The sequence below is a fragment of the Symphalangus syndactylus genome, chromosome 11 (assembly GCF_028878055.3).
Source record: "Symphalangus syndactylus isolate Jambi chromosome 11, NHGRI_mSymSyn1-v2.1_pri, whole genome shotgun sequence".
Classification (NCBI taxonomy): Eukaryota; Metazoa; Chordata; class Mammalia; order Primates; family Hylobatidae; genus Symphalangus; species Symphalangus syndactylus.
The window spans coordinates 24,346,939-24,371,687 of record NC_072433.2 but is presented as its reverse complement, the minus strand read 5'-3'; the positions used below and the strand labels follow the sequence as shown (position 1 = coordinate 24,371,687).

At 42.0% G+C, this 24,749-nt stretch overlaps 1 protein-coding gene and 1 pseudogene across 1 annotated transcript in view; both read left to right on the top strand.

Annotated features, from left to right (window-relative positions):
• The window catches only part of SNTB2 (syntrophin beta 2), a 124,421-nt gene extending 101,612 nt beyond the window's left edge, over window positions 1-22,809 (top strand). The window contains exons 6-7 of the mRNA XM_055298445.2: window positions 13,294-13,478; window positions 14,539-22,809. Of these exons, the coding sequence (XP_055154420.1) occupies window positions 13,294-13,478; window positions 14,539-14,631 (278 nt within the window). The 3' untranslated portion in view covers window positions 14,632-22,809. The remainder of the gene's footprint in view (window positions 1-13,293; window positions 13,479-14,538) is intronic.
• Window positions 616-4,425, top strand: LOC129457613 (small ribosomal subunit protein eS6-like; annotated as a pseudogene).
• Window positions 22,810-24,749: the final 1,940 nt, after the last annotated feature.

The following is a 24,749-nucleotide window of genomic DNA, read 5'->3' as shown; positions in this document are numbered from 1 at the left end:
ATAATCCCAGCTACTTGGGAGGCCGAGGCATGAGGAGGTTGTAACAAGCCAAGATCGTGCCACTGCACTCCAAGCTGGGAGATAGAGTGAGACTGTTTCCAAAAATAGAAACGCTGGAAGCGGTGGCTTATGCCTGTAGTCCCGGCACTTTGGGAGACCGAGGCAGGCAGATCACTTGAGGCCAGGAGATCGAGACCAGCCTGGCCATCATAGTGAAACCCCATCTCTACTAAAAATACAAAAATTAGCTGGGCATAGTGGCACATGCCTGAAGTCCCAGTTACTCGGGAGGCTGAGGCACAAGAATTGCTTGAACCTGGGAGGTGGAGTCTGCAGTGAGCTATGATCATACCACTGCACTCCAGCCTGGGCAACAGTGGGAAACTCTGTAACTTTGTCTCAAAAAAAAAAAAAAAAATACGTGTGTGTGTGTGTATGTGTGTTGGGCCAAGCAGGGTAGTTCACGCTTGTAATTCCAGCACTTTGGGAGGCTGAGGTGGGCGGATCACTTGAGTCCAGGGGTTCAAGACCAGCCTGAGCAACATGGTGAAACCTCATCTCTACTGAAAAAAAGTAAATGAGGTTGAAAAAAAAATACAGTATTGGAGGTGGGGCATGGTGGCTTACACCGGAATCACACTGGGATGCTCTGTGTTCCTGTGGGCAGTCGAGGGGTGAGGCCAGCACACTCATGCCCTTTGCTACCATCTGGGGTCACTGTATTGTCCTCAAGAATTCAAGGGGATATGCTTCCCAAAATCAAGAGTGCAACTTGGATTTTCAGCATCTTTTAGTTCATGTTGTTTCTTTGGTGTCTAGCAGCTAAATTTCATTTTGCAGGATAAAGCTTCCCAGGCTCATAGTTGTTTAAATATGATGGCTAGAGGAAAGGAAGAGTGAGGGCCAGCTGGTTCCTTATATTTTTAAATAGACAAAAGAAACATATTTTTTGGTAATTTTAAACTTTTTTGTTCTTATTCACAGCTGTATTTTTTTAAATCAGCTTCCCTTTAAAGCCATACAGCTGTATTTTAATATTACCTTGGTAACTGTTAGAATAGCTATTATTCAAAAGATTAAAAATAACAGATGCTGGCGAGGATGCAGAGAAAAGCAAACTCTTATACACTGTTGGTGGGAATGTAAATCAGTATGGCCATTACGGAAAACAGTATGAATATTTCTCAAAAAGCTAAAAATAGAACTACTGTATGATCTAGCAATCCTACTACTATTTATCCAAAAGAAGAAAAATCAGGGTATCAGAAAGATACCTGCACCTCCATGTTTATTGCAGCACTATTCACAATAACAAAGATACAGAATCAACCTAAGTGTCCATCAGCAGACAAATGGATTAAGAAAATATGGTATATATATACAATGGGATACTATTTGGCCATAAAAAATAATGCAGTCATGTCATTTGTAGCAACATGGATGGAATTGGAGGTCATTATGTTAAGTGAAATAAGGCAGGCATAGAAAGACAAATATGGCATGCTCTCGCTTATGTGGGAGCTAAAAAAGTGGCCAGGCGCTGTGGCTCACGCCTGTAATCCCAGCACTTTGGGAGGCCAAGGCAGGCGGATCACCTGAGGTCAGGAATTCGAGACCGGCCTGACCAACATGGAGAAACCCCGTCTCTACTAAAAATACAAAATTAGTCAGGCGTGGTGATGCATGCCTGTAATCCCTGCTACTCGGGAGGCTGAGGCAAGAGAATTGCTTGAACCCGGGAGGCGGAGGTTGCAGTGAGCCAAGATCGCACCATTGCACTCCAGCCTGGGCAACAAGAGCTAAACTCCGTCTCAAAAAAAAAAAAAAAAAATTGATGTCATGGATGTAGGGAGTACAAGATAAATACCAGAGGTTGGGATGGGTGTGTTGTGAGGGGCTGTGAAGAAGGGTTGGTTAATGGGTATAAACATACAATTAGAAAGAAGGAATAAGTTCTAATGTTCAAGAGCAGAGTATGGTGACTATAGTTAACAATAATGCATTGTATAATTCAAATAGAAGAAAGGACTTAAAATGTTCCCAACACATAGAATTGTTAAATATTCAATGTGATGGATATCCTAAATCCCTTGACTTGATCATTACACATTTTACACATGTAACAAAGTATCAGCTAACAAAATATCGCATGTACCCCTAAGATATATACAAATATTACATAGTAATATAAAAAAGATTACACTGTGGTTCGCACCTATAACCCCAGCACTTTGGGAGGCTGAGGCAGGTGGATCACTTGAGCTCAGCCTGGGCAACATGGCGAAACCCCGTCTCTACAAAAAATAAAAAAATTACCCAGGCCTGGTGGTGTGTGCCTGTAGTCCCAGTTACTCAGGAGGCTGAGGTGGGAGGGTTGCTTAAGCCCGAGAAGTCAAGGATTCAGTGAGCTGTGATTACATCACTGCACTCCAGCCTGGGTAACAGAACAAGACCCTGTCTAAAAAAAAAAAAAATTGTTGGGAGATTCAGAACTGTCTGTTAAAACTATAGTTGGCAAAAATAAATCAGTTAAGCTGTTCCTTGTCTCTATGTTTTGGTTATAGTTTACCCATCTAGAAAAATTTCAGTACCTACAAAATGTGACAAGTAAATGCAATACATAATCTTCCTAATGTTCATTTAGTTTTAAACCTTGATTAGGCTATAGTTAAGTAAAGCTTAACTATAGTAGAGCTATCAGTGATCCCTCTGGTACAGAAGGACTTTCTCCTCCTTGCAAATATGAACTTCAAGATGAGTAGGCATAGAATGCAGCTCTCTTTCTCAAGTACATAAAGCCATTTTCCATTTGTCACAGGATTTGAAACTATTTTAAAAATTGTATAGTATACTTTTAAAGGCTTATTTTCATCATACCAATTATTTAAGCCATTAAAGTTTTTAAGTCATACAAGAACTTTATGAAGGTACTTTATATATGTCTGTAGTTTTGATGATATGAAGACTAAGAAGCAGTAAATATATGTAGGAATTACATTAATAAAAATGAAGAAAATCTGGGAGAAGAGAAGAAAAACAGGCATTTAAAAGGATTTATATTGTTAAAATATATGAGGAAACAGTTTTCTGTGACCATATTGTTCACCATTTCTTAGAAATTATCTTGAGTCCTTTTTACTCATCTATTTGGCAAATATTTTTCAGTATATACTATGTGCTTTTACTAGCTGTAATAAAATAAGGTAAGCATAGCCCCTATTTTTCAAGTAGGAAGGACAGAAACCAAAAGAATAATAGGTATGTATCAGGATTGTCATAAGGCATAAATGAAATACAGGCATCATCTAACCTTCACACACAACTCTCTGGGGCAGATGTTGTCACCTGCATTTTCAAGATATGGGAACTGGTGTTAGTATGGTTAGGACTTGAATTGGGGCCTTTTTGGGCTCCAAAACTAGAGCCTTAAGCCCTGAATTTCTCTAAATGACTCATACTTATGACCAGGTTAAACTTCTGAAGGACATACAATATCAGTCTAATTTGTTAAGTTAATACCTATTTACTGAGTGTTTTAGTATTTATCAAGTGCCGTGCTTTGTAATAAAAGAAAAATAGCTCTTTTCCACGGCGCCTCGGAGGCATTCAGCTGCTTCAAGATAAAGCTGAACATCTCCCTCCTAGCCACTGGCTGCCAGAAACTCATTGAAGTGGATGGTGAATGCAAACTTCGTACTTCTTATGAGAAGCGTATGGCCACAGAAGTTGCTGCTGACGCTCTGGGTGAAGAATGGAAGGGTTATGTGGTCCGAATCAGTGGTGGGAATGACAAACAAGGTTTCCCCATGAAGCAGGGTGTCTTGACCCATGGCCTTGTGTGCCTGCTACTGAGTAAGGTCATTCCTGTTACAGACCAAGGAGAACTGGAGAGAGAGAGAGAGAAAATCAGTTCGTGGTTGCATTGTGGATGCAAATCTGAGCGTTCTCAACTTGGTTATTGTAAAAAAAGGAGAGAAGGATATTCCTGGACTGACTGATACTACAGTGCCTCGCCGCCTGGGCCCCAAAAGAGCTAGCAGAATCCGCCAACTTTTCAGTCTCTCCAAAGAAGATGATGTCCACCAGTATGTTGTAAGAAAGCCCTTAAACAAAGAAGGTAAGAAACCTAGGACCAAAGCACCCAAGATTCAGCGTCTTGTTACTCCACGTGTACTGCGGCACAAACGGCGGCGTATTGCTCTGAAGAAGCAGCCTACTGAGAAAAATAAGGAAGAGGCTGCAAAATATGCTAAACTTTTGGCCAAGAGAATGAAGGAGGCTAAGGAGAAGCGCCAGGAACAAACTGCGAAGAGACGCAGACTTTCCTCTCTGCGAGCTTCTACTTCTAAGTCTGAATCCAGTCAGAAATAAGATTTTTTGAGTAACAAATAAGATCAGACTCGGAAAAAAAAAAAAAAAAAATAAGTAAGATGTACTTCATGCCTTTGACCAAATAGCAATAAGAGAAGAACACAGTGTCATGTTCTTTTCTGTGACCCTGGGCATGATGAGCCTGTTGCTTATACCTGATGGGCTGGCTTTTCCTATGTGCAGTCACTGGGAAGGATGGTCCAGCCTTTCTCTGAGACATTTCTGGGCAGTCAGGCCAGGTCTAACCTGAAAGACCTACTCCCTTCTGAGTTGCTCTGAGTATAACACACACAGTCCTATGGCTGCGAGAGAGATGGGTCAGGGGACTTGCTGGAAACACTGGATAGAGCCCCCCAGAGCCCCAGAAACAGGACCTGTAGCATAGAACTCTGTCATTAGGTTCTTTGTCCCTTATGACACACTGATAACCACCAGCAGTTCTCATTTAAATAAACACATAGTTGGCCCAGCACTGTGGCTTATGCCTGTAATCTCAGCACTTTGGGAGGCCAAGGCAGGAGGATTACTTGACACCAGAGTTCAAGACTAGCCTGGGTAACACAGCAAGACCCCATCTCTATTTAAAAAAAAAATGAGCTGGGCATGGTGGCATGCACCTGTAGTCTCAGCTGTTTGGGAGACTGAAACAAGATAATCACTTGAGCCCAGGAGTTTGAGGCTGCGGTGAACTATGATCACACCACTGCACTCCAGCTTAGGCAAAAGAATGAGACCCTGTCTCTAAAGAAAATAAAAATAAAAAATAAAATAAGCCTGGGCAACAGAGTAAGACCGTGTTTCTATGAAAAATTTTGAAAGTTAGCCAGGCATGGTGACACATGCCTATAGTCCCAGCTACTCAGGTGGCTGAAGTGGGAGGATTGCTTAAGTCCTGCAGGTCCAGGCTGCAGCAATGCACTCCAGCCTGGGCGACAGAGTGAGACCCTGTCTCAAAAATAAATAAATAGGTTGGGCACGGTGGCTAACGCCTGTAATCCTAGCACTTTGGGAGGCCAAGGCGGGCAGATCATGAGGAGATCGAGTCCATCCTGACTAACACAGTGAAACCCCGTCTCTACTAAAGATACAAAAAATTAGCCAGGTGTGGTGGCGGGTGCCTGTGTGGTGGTGGGCGCCTGTAGTCCCAGCTACTCAGGAGGCTGAGGCAGGAGAATGGCGTGAACCCAGGAGGCAGAGCTTGTAGTGAGCCGAGATTGCGCTATTGCACTCCAGCCTGGGCAACAGAGTGAGACTCTGTCTCAAAAAAATAAATATAAATACATAGATACAAAGTGGATAACATATACACTGGTTGTACTATCTACACAAAGTGGATAAATACAACACTGGTTGTATTTACCAGTGTTCACCTTATTAAATAAATATATATTATTTAATAATATATATTTATAAATATATATATTTAATATATATTTATAAATATATAATTTAATTATTTAATAATATATAATATTATTTATTATTATATAATTTAATTTATATAATATAATTTATTATTTAATAATATATATTTATAAATATATATATTTAATATATATATTTAATATATATTTATAAATATATATTATTTAATAATATATATTTATAAATATATATATTTAATATATATTTATAAATATATATTTAATAATATATTTATAAATATATAATATATATTTATAAATATATATTTAATAATATATATTTATATATATTTAATATATATTTATAAATATATATATTTAATAATATATATATTTATAAATATATATATTTAATAATATATATATTTATAAATATATATACGTGTATATATATATACGTGTATATATATATATATGTATATATATATATTTTTTGAGACGGAGTTTCGCTCTTGTTGCCCAGGCTGGAGTGCAATGGTGCGATCTTGGCTCACTGCAACCTCTGCCTCAGCCTCCTGAGTAGCTGGGATTACAGGTGCCCATCACCATGCCCAGCTAATTTTTTTTTTTTTTTTTCATTTTTAGTAGAGACGGGGTTTCACCCTGTTGGCCAGGCTGGTCTTGAACGCCTGACCTCAGGTGATCCACCCACCTTGGCCTCCCAAAGTGCTGGAATTACAGGCATGAGCCACCGTGCCCGGCCCAGTGTTCACCTTATTATAACACCAATTTTTTTATTTATTATTTATTGAGTAAGTTTTCCTCCTAGCTTTATTAAATTACTATCAGGGAACTTCTTAGAAAGCCATCTCTAATGTATGTTTTATACTTAACAACATCCCCGTTGTGTGAAAAAGCCAATGCCTCACCCCATAATCCCCAGCTTAGGAATCTGAGTAGTAGTAGTCAGAGCAGTAGAAGGAAAACCAGGATTGGTGGGGATGGTAAGGGCCATGGAAACCAAAGGAAGATATTTCAAGGGAGGAAAAGTCAGTAGGAGTAAATGTATCAGTTGGGATGGTTTATGCTAAAAATAATAGGGCATGGCCACTAAAACTAGAATAAATATTAAATATCTTGCATAAAAAAGAGCAAGAGTGAAAGAGAGAGGGGCCTTCTCTTCCTAGTCTTAGATCTTTTCAATCTGATTGAGTCAGTTTGGCTCATATGTCCAGTCTGAACCAGAACAATCACCAGGGGAAACCCATGCTCTGATTGGCCCAGAAGCTGTCTATCCACAAGTCGGGAGTACCCTTCCCTGAAACACATTAGGACACAGTAAAAACCTGAGTAAAATTGGGGTTTGCCCGTAAAGAAGAATAGAGAAATAGAAGCTGGTAGACAGCCAACAATTAGTACTACAAGTGCCAAGTAGGATGAGGCTGAAAAAGCAGGTTGGATTTAGCAATATGGAGATAATTGATGCCCTTGGGGAGAGATGCAAAACGATGTGATGGCAGTGGCAGATTGCAGAGGTGTGAGGAGTGGACATGAGGTGAATCATGGGCAAACTGAGTAGATAGCTCTTTTCAGAAATTTTGATATGAAGAGGAGGAGAGAGGGGGAGTGGTCCTTGGAGGTAAGCTATAGAGTTGAGTAGTGGCATTTCTTTTAATAATGAGAGAGGCTTGAGCATTTAAAAAGTGAATGGGGCCGGGTGCTGTGGCTCACGCCAGTAATCCCAGCACTTTGGGAGGCCGAGGCGGGCGGATCACAAGGTCAGGAGATCGAGACCTTCCTGGCTAACACAGTGAAACCCCGTCTCTACTAAAAATACAAAAAAAATTAGCCAGGCGTGGTGGCGGGCGCCTGTAGTCCCAGCTCCTTGGGAGGCTGAGGCAGGAGAATGGCGTGAACCCGGGAGGTGGAGCTTGCAGTGAGCCGAGATCGCGCCACTGCACTCCAGCCTGGGCAACAGAGCGAGACTCTGCCTCAAAAAAAAAAATAAATAAATAAATAAAAATAAAAAGTGAATGAGAGGGATCTGATTCAGAGGGACGTGTTGAAAACACAGGAGGTAGAAGGAGTAATCAGTCTTGCACAGTTTCTAGGAAGGTGGAGGTAGATGCAATCCAAGGCAGATGTGAGGGGATTGGCCTTAGCCTGAAAGAGGGACAGATGGAAGAGAAGAAACAACGGAGGAAGATGTAGAGCCTATCTTGGCTGTTGAAGTGGACAATGCCTTTTACTGCTCAGTAATTTGGGCCATAGACATCCCTGGCTTTTTCTCCATCCCTAAATCCAACTGCAGTTATAGGCCACTTTTACATTGTTTGAATTTTTATTTTCTGTTTTTTGTTGTTGTTGTTGTTTTTTTTTTTTTTTTTTTTTAGAGACACAGTCTCATTGTGTTTCCCAGGCTGGAGTGCAGTGGCACGAACACAGCTCACTGCATCCTCGACTACCCAGGCTGAAGCGATCCTCCCACCACAGCCTCCCAAGTAACTGGGACTACAGGTGCATGCCACCATGCCTGGCTAATTTTTGTAATTTTGGTAAGGATAGAATTTCACTATGTTGCCTAGACTTATCTCAAACTTCTGGCCTCAAGCAGTCCTCCACCTCAGCTTCCCAGAGTGCTGGAATTATAGGCATAAGCCACTGTGCCCAGCCAGTTGTTTGAATTTTTAAAGTTATATCATGCTTGTATCATCAGGAAAAAAAAATTATTTTTTGACTAAAGAGCCATCAGTCCCATACACTGAAACTCTTTATCACTATAAAGAATTTTACAGGCTGGGCATGGTGGCTAATGCCTGTAATCCCAGCATTTTGGGAGGCCGAGGAGGGTAGATCACCTATGGTCAGGAGTTCGAGACCATCCTGGACAACATGGCAAAACCCCATCTCTACTGAAAAAAAAAAATACAAAAATTAGCAGGGCGTTGTGGTGTGCCCATGTAGTCCCAGCCACTAGGGAGGCTGAGGCAGGAGAATCGTTTGAACCCAGGAGGTGGAGGTTGCAGTGAGCCGAGATCATGCCACTGTACTCCAGCCTGGGCGACAGAGCGAGACTCCATCTAAAATAAAAATAAAAGCACCCACTGCAGAGCCCTGTGTTTATGTACCTTCCTCTCTTGATACCTGAAGAATTGTAGTTTTTGATTTTTTTTTTTTTTTTGTGAGACAGAGTCTTGCTCTGTCACTCAGGCTGGAGTGCTGGAGTGCAGTGGTGCAATCTCGGCTCACTGCAGCTTCTGCCTCCCAAGTTCAAGCAATTCTCCTGCCTCAGCCTCCCGAGTAGCTGGGATTACAGGCGAACACCGCCACGCCTGGCTAATTTCTTTTGTATTTTAGTAGAGATGGGGTTTCACCATGTTGCCCAGGCTGGTCTCGAACTCCTGAGCTCAGGCAATCCACCTGCCTCGGCCTCCCAAAGTACTAGGATTACAGGTGTGAGCCACCGCGCCCAGCCAAAACTAGTTTTTTACCCCTTTAACTTCAGTACTTACTATTGTGCTGCTATTGTGTGTCTTTTTCTATTTCTGGTAACAACCCTGTTAAACAAAATCAACATACTGAATTTTTTACTGACTTATCTATAAATTGGAGTGCATAGTGGATATATACCCATCCAAAAGCACTCTAAGTGAACCAAGACATAATGAGCCAGCTGCAACAGCTCCACTAATAAGCCCCAGATGCTATCCCATCAGAAAAGGGCCACTCCTCTTGCTAAATGGGGAATTTATACTGAAAAAGAAAAAAAAACCACTTCTCATACACACACACACAGCTGTTAAATCAGAGTAAAAGGCTTATTTCCCTTATCTCCCTTTGGTTCATTACTCCTAAAAGGGTAAGGGGTGTCAGGCACTTAATCATCATTGCCTCACCTGTGTGATCTACTAAATGTTTAGGGAAAAACTGTTTAATTGGTTCTATTTGGCACACAATTTACATGACCAGGTCACGGTCTCATTCAGAAGAATCTGGTATTAATTATAAATTTTAAACTATGGCTGGGCATGGTGGCTCACACCTGTAATCCCAGCACTTTAGGAGGCCAAGGCGGGTGGATCACCTGAGGTCGGGAGTTCGAGACCAGCCTGACCAACATGGAGAAACCCCATCTCTACTAAAAATACAAAAAATTAGCCAGGCATGATGGCGCATGCCTTAATCCCAACTACTTGGGAGGCTGAGGCAGGAGAATTGCTTGAACCCAGGAGGCGGAGGTTGTGGTGAGCTGAGATCATGCCATTACACTCCAGCCTGGGTGACAAGAGTAAAACTCTGTCTCAAAAAAAAAATAAAATAAAAATTTAAACTAAAACAAGCTCAATATCTAGACCTAAATACATTAAGTTTGACACACACACACACAGAATCACACACAGTCACATTTGCTTTCCATTCTTTCCTTCTCCAGGGGAAACAATCCAAAACAGAACATTTAAGAAATCTCAGGCCAGTCGTGGTAGCTCATGCCTGTAATCCCAGCACTTTGGGAGGCCGAGGTGGGTGGATTACCTGAGGTCAGGAGTTTGAGACCAGCCTGGCCAAGATGGTGAAACCCCATCTGTACTAAAAATACAAAAAATCAGCTGGGCGTGGTGGCACATGCCTGTAATCCTAGCTACTCAGGAGGCTGAAGCAGGAGAATTGCTTGAGCCCGGGAGATGGAGGTTGCAGTGAGCTGAGATCGTGCCACTGCAGTCCAGCCTGGCCGACAGAGAGACTCTGTCTCAAAAAAAAAAAAGAAAAAAGAAATCTCAAGGGCCAAGCACTTTGGGAACCCAAGGTGGGCAGATCACTTGAGGTCAGGAGTTCGAGGTGAAATCCCTGTCTCTACTAAAAATACAAGAATTACCCAGGTGTGGTGGTGAACACCTGTAATCCCAGCTACTCGGGAGGCTGAGGCATAAGAATTGTTTGAACCCAGGAGGTGCAGGTTGCAGGGAGCCGAGGTTGCGCCATTGCTCGACAACCTGGATGACAGTGAGACTCTTATCTCAAAAAAAAAAAGAAAAAAAAAATCTCTCAGGCCAGGCACAGTGCCTCACACCTGTAATCGCAGCACTTTGGGAGACCGAGGCAGGTGGATTGCCTGAGCTCAGGAGTTTGAGACCAGCCTGGGCAAGATGGCAAAACCCTGTCTCTACTAAAAGATACAAAAAATCAGCTGGGTGTGGTGGTGCCCGCCTGTAATCCCAGCTACTCAGGAGGCTAAGGCATGAGAATTGCTCGAACCCGGGAGGCAGAGGTTGCAGTCAGCTGAGATTGTGCCAGTGCACTCCAGTCTAGGTGACAGAACAAGATTCTGCCTCAAAAAAAAAAAAAAAAGGGAGGCCGGGCACAGTGGCTCATGCCTATAATCCCAGCACTTTGGGAGGCCGAGGCGGGCAGATCACAAGGTCAGGAGTTCGAGACCAGCCTGACCAACATGGTGAAACCCTGTCTTTACTAAAAATACATAAATTGGCCGAGTGTGGTGGCACGCTCCTGTAATCCCAGCTACTCAGGAGGTTGAGGCAGGAGAATCGCTTCAACCTGGGAGGCAGAGGTTGCAGTGAGCCAAGATCACGCCACTGCACTCCAGCCTGGGCGACAGCGATACTCTGTCTCAAAAAAAAAAAAGCCATGTGCGATGGCTCACGCCTATAATCCCCACACTTTGGGAGGCCGAGGTGGTGGATCACTTGCAGTCAGGAGTTCAAGACCAACCTGGCCAACATGGTGAAACCCTGTCTCTACTAAAAATGCAAAAAAATTAGCCGGGCGTGATGGTGTGCGTCTGTAATCCCAGCTACTCAGCAGGCTGAGGCAGAAGAGTTGCTTGAGCCCAGGAGGCTGAGGTTGCAATGAGCTGAGATCACGCCACTGCACCCCAGCCTGGGTGACAGAAGGAGATTCCGTCTCAAAACAAACAAAAAAAAAGAATCTCTAAATCTTTTTAAAATTGTTTAGACATTGCTCTGTCACCCAGGCTAGAGTGCAGTGGCATGATCACAGCTCACTGCAGCCTTGAACTCCTGGACACAAGTGATCCTCCCACCCCAGCCTCCTGAGTAGCCGGGACTATAGGCACACACCACCATGCCCGGCTACATTTTTTATTTTTATAGAAATGAGATCTTGCCATTTTACCCAGGCTGTTCTCTATCGCCTGGCCTCAAGTGATCCTCCTGCCTCAGCCTCCCAGAGTGCTGGGATTATAGGCATGAGCCACCACACGTGGGGCATTTGCCAGTCTTGATGACCAAAATTGTTTGTATCCTGTCAATTCAGAGGTGTCCTTTGAATTATATCTTTGATAGCATTGACTGTGTGACTTTTGCTGAGTATAGCCTTTAACTTTGATGAACATAATCTTTATCTTCATCCCAAATGCCAACCAAACCATGTCACGGCTCCTGAAAGGCCTCTCTGCCTTTGCTCCTTTGGTTGTTCCTTCTTGCCCAGTTCAGTCCTTCTGCCTCTTCCTCCCTGCCTGTCCAGTTTTAATCAATTCTTTTTTTTTTTTGAGACAGAGTCTCGCTCTTGTCACCCAGGCTGGAGTGCAGTGGCGTGATTTCATCTCACTGCAACCTCTGCCTCCCAGGTGCAAGCAGTTATCCTGCCTCAGCCTCCCGAGTAGCTGGGATTACAGGCATGTGCCACCATGCCTGGCTAATTTTTGTATTTTTAGTAGACGGGGTTTCGCCGTGTTGGCCAGTCTCTAACTCCTGACCTCAAGGGATCCGCCCACCTCGACCTCCCAAAGTGCTGGGATTACAGGTGTGAGCCACTGTACCTGGCCAGTTTTACCAATTCTTTAGGGCCTATCTGAAGGCCCATCTCCTCCAGGAAACATTTCTTGACTTTGGCCTCATTCAGTTTGGTGTTTGCTCGTGTTCTGTACATTCTGCCTTACACAGTTGGGGATTTCCTGTTTATGTAAAGTCCTTGAGAGCAGGGACTGTGCCTCTTACTTCTCCAGTGCCGTGCACAGCCTACACACACTTGCCATTACGAGTGTTCAGTGGGTACTTGTGGAATTAAATTGAACAGATGTCAAGGAGAGTTATGGTCATTTCTGCTCATCTCAGTGACCAAAACAAAACACACTTTTTTTTTTTTTTTTTTTTTGAGACAGTCTTGCTCTGTCACCCAGGCTGGAGTGCAGTGGCACAATCTTGGCTCACTGCAGCCTTCGCCTCCCGGGTTCAAGCAATTCTCCTGCCTCAGACTCCTGGGTAGCTGGGATTACAGGCGCCCGCCACCACGCCCAGCTAATTTTTGTATTTTTAATAGAGACAGGGTTTCACCATGTTGGTCAGGCTGGTCTCGAACCCCTGACCTTGTGATCCGCCTGCCTCAGCCTCCCAAAGTGCTGGGATTACAGGCGTGAGCCACCGTGCCCAGCACAAAACACACTTTAGAAGGTTCCATATAGGTTAGGTATCACACATTCTGAAGAAAATATTTTTCCTATTTTGAAGTCAGAAGAATCCCTTTTCACTTGATAACTGACATAGCAACTTTACAACTAATGTTTTTTGCTTTTCTTCAACAGGCTGCATGTTAAATGGCCAAGAGGTGAGGCTTACTATTCACTATGAAAATGGGTTCACCATCTCCAGGGAAAATGGAGGCTCCAGCAGCATACTGTACCGCTACCCCTTTGAAAGGCTGAAGATGTCTGCTGATGATGGCATCCGAAATCTATACTTGGATTTTGGTGGTCCTGAGGGAGAACTGGTAAGAGTGTTTCTGAAACACATGTTTATCTAATAGATGTTCTCTTTCCTTCTCATTACTTCTTACCCCTTATATACAAAATCATGGACTGACATTCCATTTAAAACCATGAAATTTTAAATTAAAAAAAATTTTTTTAAAGATGGGGTCTCTGTTGCCCAGGCTGGAATGTAGTGGTGCAATCATAGCTCCCTACAGCCTATACCTCCTGGGCTCAAGTGATCCTCCCACCTCAGTCTCCCGAGTAACTGAGACTGGACTATAGGCGTGTGCCACCATACCTGGCCAATTTTTGTATTTTTTGTAGAGATGAGGTCTCGCTTTGCTGCCCAGGATGGTCTTGAACTCCTGGCTTCAAGTGATCTTCCCATCTTGGCCTCCCAAGGTGTTGAGATTACAGGTGTGAGCCACTGTATCTGCTGTTCTTTAGTTTTCAAGATGGCATTGGGTGTTGGTTTTTGTTGTTGTCATTTTTCTTTTCTTTTTTTTTTGAGACGGAGTCTCGCTTTGTCGCCCAGGCTGGAGAGCAGTGGCATGATCTCAGCTCACTGCAACCTCTGCCTCTCTGGTTCAAGCAATTCTCCTGCCTCAGCCTTCCAAGTAGCTGAGATTACATGCACGTGCCACCATGCCTGGCTAATTTTTCGTATTTTTAGTAGAGATGGGGTTTCACCGTGTTAGCCAGGATGGTCTCGATCTCCTGACCTCATGATCTGCCCGCCTCGGCCTCCCAAAGTGCTGGGATTACGGGCGTGAGCCACCACGCCTGGCCTTAGATTTTAAATCCTCTACTATTTAGTTCTTCCTACCAGGCATGGTGGAACCCAGTACACCACCAGTTGTCTCCTAATTGGGGATGTGAAACCTCACACCAGTATTATGACATGGAATAACCTTACTCCATAGTGCACTTTTGCCTGTGGCTTTAAGTTCCCAAGAGTTTCCATAGCCCTGGCACATTCTTTACCTACCTTAAAAGTAAATTTACTTTGCATCTTCATTTATTAAGTTGTTTGTATATGGTAGTGAGGTAGTGATACTTAGTGTCCTTTCTCCACAGACCATGGACCTGCACTCTTGTCCGAAGCCGATTGTATTTGTGTTGCACACGTTCTTATCGGCCAAAGTCACTCGTATGGGACTGCTTGTGTGAGCAACAAAAAATCAGAAAAGAGCCTTGACTGTCACAAGAAATATTTCCACCTCAAAAAAAAAAAAAAAAGCACAAAAAGAAAACTCTTTGCTCTCCTTCAGCACAGTGCCTTCCCAAGGACCTGCAAATCACTGCTGAACCATAACCATGTTTAAAGAAGAGCCTACCTTTCACAGTCTACCTTGGCCAGATATTCTAGGACTCTAAAAGGCTCCAAAATGAAGCTGTTGATTTATTCTCGTTTCATAGTATGGTTTATGAGTAATTAGGTTTATTTCTCCTGCTAAAATGAATGGCTCATTGTTTTCTTTTTTTTTATTGTTTTCATTTTTAGACATAATCAAATACCCAAGCATTGTTTTCTTTTTCTTCTCCCTGTAGGATTTGTGTTGTGCTTAGCCTTGATCTCTTGTTCAGAACAATTGTCCCTTCCCAAGTGCTAGCTTGCAGCAGCCTGTTGCTTCGTGAGCATTCCAGATAGGTCGTATGTCTTGGAATTTACTGTTGTCACTAGCTCTTTCCACCATAGGAAGTCCTTGAATTGTATCACCAAAGGGTTGTTCCATTTGCTCTGGCTCTCCCTCTATCTCAGCCTGGCCATCACTTCTCACCTTATCCCAAGCTTTGCCACTCTTAAGTGCTGTCTCTAGGACTTAGAACTTGCAAATTTGATTTGCCTTGCCTTCTACTTCCTTTCTAGTGGTGACTGAGTGGAAAAGCAAGTTGGAAGCCACTGCTTTGAAAGAAAAGTTTTGCTTGGTTTAGGTTTTTCCCATTTTATTTTTGTTAGGAGCCAGGGGATATTATAAGTTTTATTTTAAATGAAAATCCTCTTCCTAGGTTAAGCCATTTTTTTTATTGCTTACCAAATGTGCCTTTGGTTAGGGTTAGTGGAGCTTTATTAGTCACTATTTGAATAACTGGAAATCACTGCCGTTTCAAGGCGATCACCTATCCTAGTTTTGAGGAATAGTCTTTGAGGTGGGTTTCCTTAATGGCATCTCTTCTAGTAGGCAGATCTCTTTGAGCAAGATAAATCCTAAAGAGCCAGCCTGCTTGAGGAGTAGACTTGGTGGGTGAAGCCAGCTCTTCCACACAAACATCATGTTGAGTTGTTTTGGGCTGCCCAAAAACAACAGGATGCAGCATCCTGGCTGTGGCCTGGCCCTTTGTGGCAGCAGTGGCATGGACAAGCAACTGCTAATTCAAGACTTACTGTTGGCTTCACAGCACACCCTACAGTGAGCAGGGTGATGAGACCATGGAACAGCTACCTGCTTTTGGTTAAGATTGCCAGATATCATTAGGACACAGTAGCAGAAAGAATGCTGATTTTGTAGTGTTAGAAAATCACACTCAGCTTGTTTTTCCTAATTTTGAAGGTGGTATATATCTGCAAACATTTAAAATGGTATAATATCAATATAAAATGTCAAAATTAGCACAGTCCCTGGATCTCAAAGAATAGGTAATATTGACTTGGATGTTCTTTATGCTGTCTGAAGAAAGGTCTAGGGAAAGTTCTTGTTTGCTTGATTGATCAAGAGTGCCATAGAAGAATGTGAGCGCTATGGAGGGTGGAGTAGGGTGTCACTTCAGATGGGGCAGGCACAGGGGGAGAAAAGAAGAGAAAAACACACCTGTCTGCAAAATGAGCTATTTGGTTTCAGTGCAGCCTGACCGATGGGGAGGACCCATGAGCAGAGAGAGTTCTAGGTCAACATTGTAACTCCATTGTCCTCCTTCACCCATAAGTCAGTCCCCCTTCCTCATTACAGTGAAACCAACAATATGCAGAGGTTGGGGAGAGATGCCTGTTCTTCCCCCAGCTTCATGTAATTGTCGAAGTTCCAAAAATGAATTATCTGAACTGCTTAAAACTGGAAATTAAAATCTAGACAAGAATATGTCTTTCAAGAGCTTTTCATGTTTTGAAAATTCATAAACCTAAGATTGGCTCCATCTGAGATAAATTTTCTTTTCTTTTTTTTTTTTGAGACGGAGTCTCGTTCTGTCTCCCAGGCTGGAGTGCAGTAGCACGATCTCGGCTCACTACGACCTCCACCTCCTAGGTTCAAGTGATTCTCCTGAGTAGCTGGGATTATAGCTGCCCACCACCACACCTGGCTAATTTTTGTATTTTTAGTAGAGGCAGGGTTTCACCATGTTGGCTAGGCCAGTCTTGAACTCCCGACCTCAAGTGATCCACCTGCCTTGGCCTCCCAGAGTGCTGGGATTATAGGTGTGAGCCAGCATGCCTGGCCCACAATAAATTTTCATTTCAGGGAAGGAAAAAAATCTCTTGGAGGTCCAGAAATGATTTCTGGAATCAGAATTTCAATATGTAATACCCTCAGGTAGGCAATCTTGAACCCTCTATGCAGTGAGAGCATTATTAATATGAGATGTTGAACGATGCCTTTACAGACTTCAGCAGCAAAGCCATTTGGCTGAGGTTTTTCTGTGTTAATGTGAAAGGCTAAGCCACTGAGATTTGCAGGGGAGCTTCTGAACCACCCTGCTCGTTGGTTATATGAAGATGTGGAATTAAAATGTGAGCAGGGAAGGCAAGGCATGTTATGCATTTTCATTCATTTTGGTCAAGGTTAAACTGACACGTATAGCACTGAGGTCTGTAGGGTTCTTAATAATATCTTTTGAGTCTTGGTGTGAAATGAAAGTATGGGAGGTTTCCTTTGTCCATTAGCAGCCCGAAGAACCTGAACCCTTTTGCTGCTTGTCTTACATACCTAACAACTCTCCAATCATGATGACCAAGGTTGTTCTTCAATCAAATGTGTTTGTGGGATTTTCAGTCCACAAATGAAGTGCTCTGTAATGAATGGGACACCATGATAAATACGTATTTATATTTAGATGACAAAGTATGGCAAGTTATTTCCAAATGATAACTACAAGTGGGCATTTTCGATATTCTACCTTTTTTATAGAACCAGCTCACTTTTCATTTCTTTTTCATTTTGAATCAAGAAAATTGTTGAGGAAGTTGTGGGTTCCAGTGTGTGGAATGGAAAGGGAACTGCAGAATAGTGTCTGCTCCCCATTCAGAGGGACTGCTTCCTGTGTGCCCCAGACCCGGGGCTTCGACAGCTTCTCCACATTCCACACAGATGCCTAGGAGCAGCGAGTTGGTATATGAAAAGTCTCCCACCTTTTCTCCTAAAACTTCTCTCCTTTCTCTCCATAAAAAGAAAAGGAAAGGAACAAAAGAAAAACATTCAGTTTTTCTTTTTCTGAAAAAGGTAAGTCCTTTCCTGAAGTCATCAAATGAAACATTATCTGGAAATTAGTTTCTAATGTTTTATATGAAGAAATACTTAAATATATGTTCCTACAGTATTTATTAGATAGTTGTAACTGTAAACTCACCTTCCTAGTAGATAAGAGTTTCAGGTTAAATACTGGAACATACATAGGCAGTCAAAAATACTACTTTAAATGTCATTCACCTATTTTAAAGCCATGTTTTAGCACTTTTTAGGCCAAAGAAGGTCTGATAGTGGCTGTTTTTATGTTCTGTACTCTCACAAACTTTGTTACTGAAAATTATTGCAGGGCAGGAGAGATTGGATTATTTATTTCTTATATTTTTATAAGTAAAAAAATCTTTCTAAACAACAAATACCTAACATTATTACTGATTGTTTTTCTAATTTATCCTCCTAAGTTGAATGGTAACAAAGCTTTTCGAGCTGAATGAATGCACTTAGCTGATAAACCAGAATTTGTTCTTTTTTTTCCTTCTTCTTTTTTTTTTGAGACAGGTTCTCACTCTGTCACCCAGGCTGGAGTGCAGTGGTATGATCATAGCTGACTGCAGCCTCAACCTTCTGGGCTCAAATGATCCTTTCACCTCAGCCTCCTGAGTAGCTGGGACCACAGGTGTGTGCCACCACACCCGGCTAATTTTTATGCGTTTTTTTTTTCTTTTTTTTTTTGTAGAGACAGAGTTTCGCCATGTTGCCCAGGCTAATCTTGAACTCTTGTGCTCAAGCAATCCTTCTGCGTCAGCCTCCCAAAGTGCTGGGATTACAGATGTGAGCCACTGCACCTGGCCCCAGAAGTTATGCTTAAAAAAAGATTTAAGCTGTGTGGAATCTGGACAAGGCTATGTTTCTCCTAGAAACAGGTTTTGCTCTAAATGGTTTTGATGGACAAAAGTGTGAGAAAAGGTTATAATAGATTTTTTTTTTTTATTTTGTGAGAAACTCCAGGTCTTCTTGCTTAACTTATATGCATGTGGATATATTTGTTTTCAAAGCCATGGAAGAATCTCTGTTCATATATTTTAATGCAAATTACCTTATATGCTGCTATGCAAATTCTATTAAAAGCCCTACCTGCTTAAGAGTTAAACATTTTTGAAACTTTCAGGGAAGACCTGTAGACTCAAGCACTTTCTCTGCTTTTTTGTATCTTATCTTGGACACTTACGCTGAATTATGTTCTTATTATTTTCACTGGTTATAAGCTATTCCTTGTACATAATATTTAAGCTATCCAAATATCCAGCATACATTTCCATGTGGCTGCCATCGGCTGTTGATGCCATGAATGAAATGGCTGGTTAGAAAGCCAAAGGTCTTCTTTTTTCAATCCCTAATGAATAAGTAAAATGCCAGATCTCTTTGGTCTCAAAGCAAATTGCTCTGATCAGATCAAATATCTATGTAATGAAAAGAGACTTATTTAAATTTGGGATTCTGCTTAAAGTTGAATTTGACTGTAGTCATATTCATTCTTTTTATATATCTCTGTCAGGTATGACATTAAGTACCAGGTGGTATTATACTCTACTTTGAGTTTGGAAATCACTTTCAGTTAAATTTCCGTTGTTATTGTGGCTTTTTTTTTTTAACCCCACTGAAGATGGAAGTAGAGCAGTCTGCCATCTCCTGCTGTTCTTTCTCTGTGCCCCCTAATTGCTTGGTAATCTAAAATTATTCTGACTTTCCACATACTGTTTTTAAAAACCAGTTGTAGCAATCTGCCCCCCTCCACCCTTTAAGCTAAATCTTTCACTGTGCTGGATACATAGACACTCGATAAATGTGTGATGATAGTTCTAAAATAATTTGCTATATATCAGGGTTATGTATTTTTGAGCAATATCATTATTCCTATGCTGTGATGTTAAATGGAATTTATTTTACACTAATAATAGACTGCTTAAGTGGCTGATTTGAAACGCTTTCTCTAAAAAAACAAAAACATCTGGCAGATGAGTGGCACAAATTCATTCTCTTAAAGGATAGAATTTCAAGTTAAGGATAAGGTACAATAAATAGGCACATAGAGCACATCTGTTTTTTTTGTTTGTTTTTTGTTTTTTGTTGTTTTTTTTTTTTTTTTTTGTCTCTCTTTGACTAGCTAAACTGCCAACTAGAAGAATGGTTGTTATGTAGTAACTCAGAAGAATCTTTTAATAAGTTTCTTCTTTTGTTTCAAAACATAAACTTGTGCTTCATTTCTTGCCACCTCTATTCTTTCTTCCCAAGTTGAGCGACTGAACTGAAGCTTATTCTAGTTTTAGAAAAGAGGATCCACATTTAATGTAATGCATAAATATGCCTTTTGCAAATTATTGCTTGTTCTCCAGTGAACATTTGATCATATTCAACAGAAATCCACCATATAAGCTATAATCCTTTAATTGCCCCTTTTAAAATAGATTGGTTAAAACCAAAAACCTATAAGAGAGAAATGATATTTCATTGTATTGTATGTTTGGGAATCCTGGTTAGATTTATAATTTCTGGCCGGGTGGGGTGGCTCATGCCTGTAATCTCAGCACTTTGGGAGCCCGAGGTGGATGGATCACCTGAGGTCAGGAGTTCAAGACCAGCCTGGCCAACATGGGGAAACCCCGTCTCTACTAAAAATACAAAAAGTTAGCTGGGCGTGGTGGCGCGCGCCTGTGGTCCCAGCTACTCGGGAGGCTGAGGTGGGAGAATCGCTTGAACCCAGGAGACAGAAGTTGCAGTGAGCCGAGATCGTGCCATTGCACGATCCAGGCTGGGCAACAGAGTGAGACTTCATCTCCAAAAAAAGGAAAAGAAGAAAAAGATTTATAATTTCTGAGTCCTCTAAGTACCTTTCTCAGTTTGCAATAATCTTACATCCATGCTATTGACACTAATTTTGAAACTGGAAAGCTAATTAATGACATGTTCATGTGTTCTTTCACCTAATAAACATTCATTAATGTATAGTTCTACATCAGGCATTCTGAAGGGTCCAAAAGAAAGTTCCTGCCCTCAAGTAGCACATAATCCATTATTTGTCAGTCACACCATGCCATCTGTTTATCATTCAGCAGTTAAGTAGTTCATCACTTAATATTTTTACCAAAGTATATTTACAAGTCTGTTTATCTGGATCTGGCAAACTGGAAAATATTTGAAGGGATACTCAGGCTTTGATCCATGCCAACATGAAAGGACTCCAAGCACATTTAAGTAGGCTGGTCTTTTCATCATGCATGATTTTTTTTAATGCAAATTTAGACTTTAGTCTGGGAAAGAGAACAGTATACATTATCCTTTGTAAGATAAATCACAACAAAAATTAAGTTTTATTGCCCAAAGTAGATAAATGAGAAAGTCTTCCTTAAAAAATGCTTCTTTAACTATAAGAGCAAAACTAAATGCATGTTTTATCAACCCCTTATTTCTAAATTTTGCTGTATTCATTTCCACCCTTAAACTATTTAAGCATTTCATATGCTGAAAGTCCTTTATATACCTGGTAGACGGATTATTTCTCCATTAATGATAGATCAAAATGAAGATATTTAAAAGTTAACAAAGTCAGGCCAAGGCAGGAGGATCACTTTAGCCTAGGAGGCCCAGACCAGCCTGGGTAACACAGTGGGACCCCGACTCCATCTAAAAAATTTTAAAAAAAATTTTTTTTTAACATTAAAAAATAAATAAAAATTAAAATTTCACTTATTCCAGGACACGCTGGCATTCGGACTCAGTGAAAAGGGCACCTAAAGAAAATAAGGCTGACTGAATGTTTTCCATAATTTTCACACAATAACAGTCCCTTTCTATCCAGCTTGCCTTCCATTTATCTCTAGGGTTAGCTTTTCAGGCAACATCCTTAGTCATTGCCCAGAAGGTACCTAAGCTATCAGTGATTGGAATGGCACAGGAAACCGAACCACATGGGTGCCCTCCCCTTGGTTTTCAAGTATCTTGGAGTTGTGTACAAAAATTAGGTCATGCCTTCAGTGTCTTGTTCTTTAAACCTGCCCTTTGACAATCAGGTGCTAATGATTGTGTATTATTAAAACCAGCACATAAGTATTGTAAATGTGTGTTCCTCCCAGGTTGGAAGAAATGCTTTTCCTTCTATCTGGGTCCTGTTAAAGCGGGTGTCAGTTGTGTCTTTTCACCTCGATTTGTGAATTAATAGAATTGGGGGGAGAGGAAATGATGATGTAAATTAAGTTTCAGGTTTGGCACAATCATCATTCTCGATGATATTCTCACTTTGTAGCAAATCTGCCCTTATCGTAAGAACAGGTTTCAGAATTTTCCCTCCACTATACGACTCCAGTATTATGTTTACAATCCATTGGATGAGTGCAGCATTATAAGACCTTGGTGCCCAAAAAAATCTGTGTCCTTTTTGGTACCAAACCTGAGGTCTTTTGGAAGATAATGTGGAAAACCACTACCTATTGAAGGCCTGTTTTGGCTAATCTGTGCAAATGCTGATGATACCTGCTTATGTGGATTCTTTCCCACACTGCTTTCATTTTTAAGTATAAGACTTAGAAAACTAGAATAATGCTTTTACAAATAATTAAAAGTATGTGATGTTCTGGGTTTTTTCCTTCTTTTTAGAACCCTGTATTTAAACAAGACTTCTTTTTAAGTCTTGTTTGAAATTTAAGTCTCAGATCTTCTGGATACCAAATCAAAAACCCAACGCGTAAAACAGGGCAGTATTTGTGTTCCTAATTTTAAAAAGCTTTATGTATACTCTATAAATATAGATGCATAAACAACACTTCCCCTTGAGTAGCACATCAACATACAGCATTGTACATTACAATGAAAATGTGTAACTTAAGGGTATTATATATATAAATACATATATACCTTTGTAACCTTTATACTGTAAATAAAAAAGTTGATTTAGTCACGTGGGGTTTCTTTTTTCCAATTTTAAAAATGCTGAAATAGTTTTGAACCTACAGGAAAGTCACAAAAACAGTACAAATCTCCTTCACCCAAATCTCCCAGTTGTTCACACTTTGTCATATTTATTCCATTACCTTGTCTTTTTCTAATATGATTCCCTAGCACCCTTAAATTATCTAGTGAGGACCTCCAAAACATAAGGACAGTCCCTGCATTGCCACCATACAGCCCTCCTAATCAAGAAATCAACATTGGCACACCACCACTCATTCCATAGACCACATTCAAATGATACAGCCATCCCGGCCATGTCCTGTTTTCCTCTCTGGCCTTGGATCCTGGCCACTACCACTTTCATGCCTTTCGTCGTCGTGTCTCATCAGTTCTTCAGTCTGGAATGTTCCTCAGCCTCACTCTAATTGGCATGGGCCTGAGTCTCAGCACAGGGCTTTGATCCTGCAGCACAGCTCTCCAGCTGGCTCTGTTCGGTGTTGCCTCACAACCAGGCTGTGTCATACGCTCTTGGCAGAGATGCCATGATGCCATGCTCTCTTCAGGGTATCATGTCGGGAGACACACGAGGGCCACGCATCCCACCACCCGGGGTGCTCCCTTCGGTCGCCTAGTCAAGCTAATGTCCTCATTGTTTTCTCCTTTGTATTTATTTATTTATTTAGAGACGGAGTTCCTCTCTTGTCGCCCAGGCTGGAGTGCAATGGTGTGGTCTTGGCTCACTGCAACCTCTGCCTCCCAGGTTCAATCAATTCTCCTGCCTCAGCCTCCCAAGTAGCTGGGATTACAGGCGCCTGCCACCATGGCCGGCGAATATTTTGTATTTTTAGTAGAGACGGGGTTTCACCATGTTGGCCAGGCTGGTCTTGAACTCCTGATGACCTCAGGTGATCCACCCGCCTCAGCCTCCCAAAGTACTGGGATTATAGGCGTGAGCCACCGCGCCTGGCCTCTCCTTTGTATTTAATTAGCATTTTGTGAAGAGACATTAAGGTGTGCCAGTTTTTTGGTTTTTTTTTTTTTTTGGAGGCAGGGTCTTGCTTCATTGCCCATAGTGGACTACAGTGGCCCGGTCACGGCTCACTGCAGCCTCGACCTCCCAGGCTCCAGCAATTCTCCCAACTCAGCTTAAGAGTAGCTGGGACACAGGTGTGCGCCACCATGCCGAGATACATTTTTTATTTTTTGTAGCGATGGGGGTTCATCTGTTGCCCAGGCTGTTCTCGAACTCCTAGGCCCAAGCAATCGGCCTGCCTTGGCTTCCCAAAGTGTTAGGATTACAGGCATGAGCCCCCATACCCAGCCTCAACTTGGATGTTTGTTGCCCTCCATTTTTTTTCTCTCACAGGATAGACTTGTGGACAAATGGATCACTTGTCTCTGCTGCGTTTTTTTTGTTTGTGTGTTTTTTTTTTTTTTTTTTTTTTTGAGACGGAGTCTCGCTCTGTCGCCCAGGCTGGAGTGCAGTGGCGCAATCTCGGCTCACTGCAAGCTCCGCCTCCCGGGTTCACGCCATTCTCCTGCCTCAGCCTCCCAAGTAGCTGGGACTACAGGCACCTGCCACCATGCCTGGCTAATTTTTTGTATTTTTAGTAGAGACGGGGTTTCACCATGTTAGCCAGGATGGTCTCGATCTCCTGACCTTGTGATCCGCCCACCTCGGCCTCCCAAAGTGCTGGGATTACAGACGTGGGCCACCACACCCAGCCCTAGGACTGTTTTGATCATTGTATCCCCAGAAACTAGCACACAACGCTGCACACAGTAGGTGTGCATGCCTGTAATCCCAGCTACTCGGGAGGCTGAAGCAGGAGAATCTCTTGAACCCAGGAGGCAGAGGTCGCAATGAGCCAAGATCATGCCACTATCAAGACTCCGTATCAATCAATAGTCAACCAATCAAAGCAAAACAAAACTGGCTTTGAACAC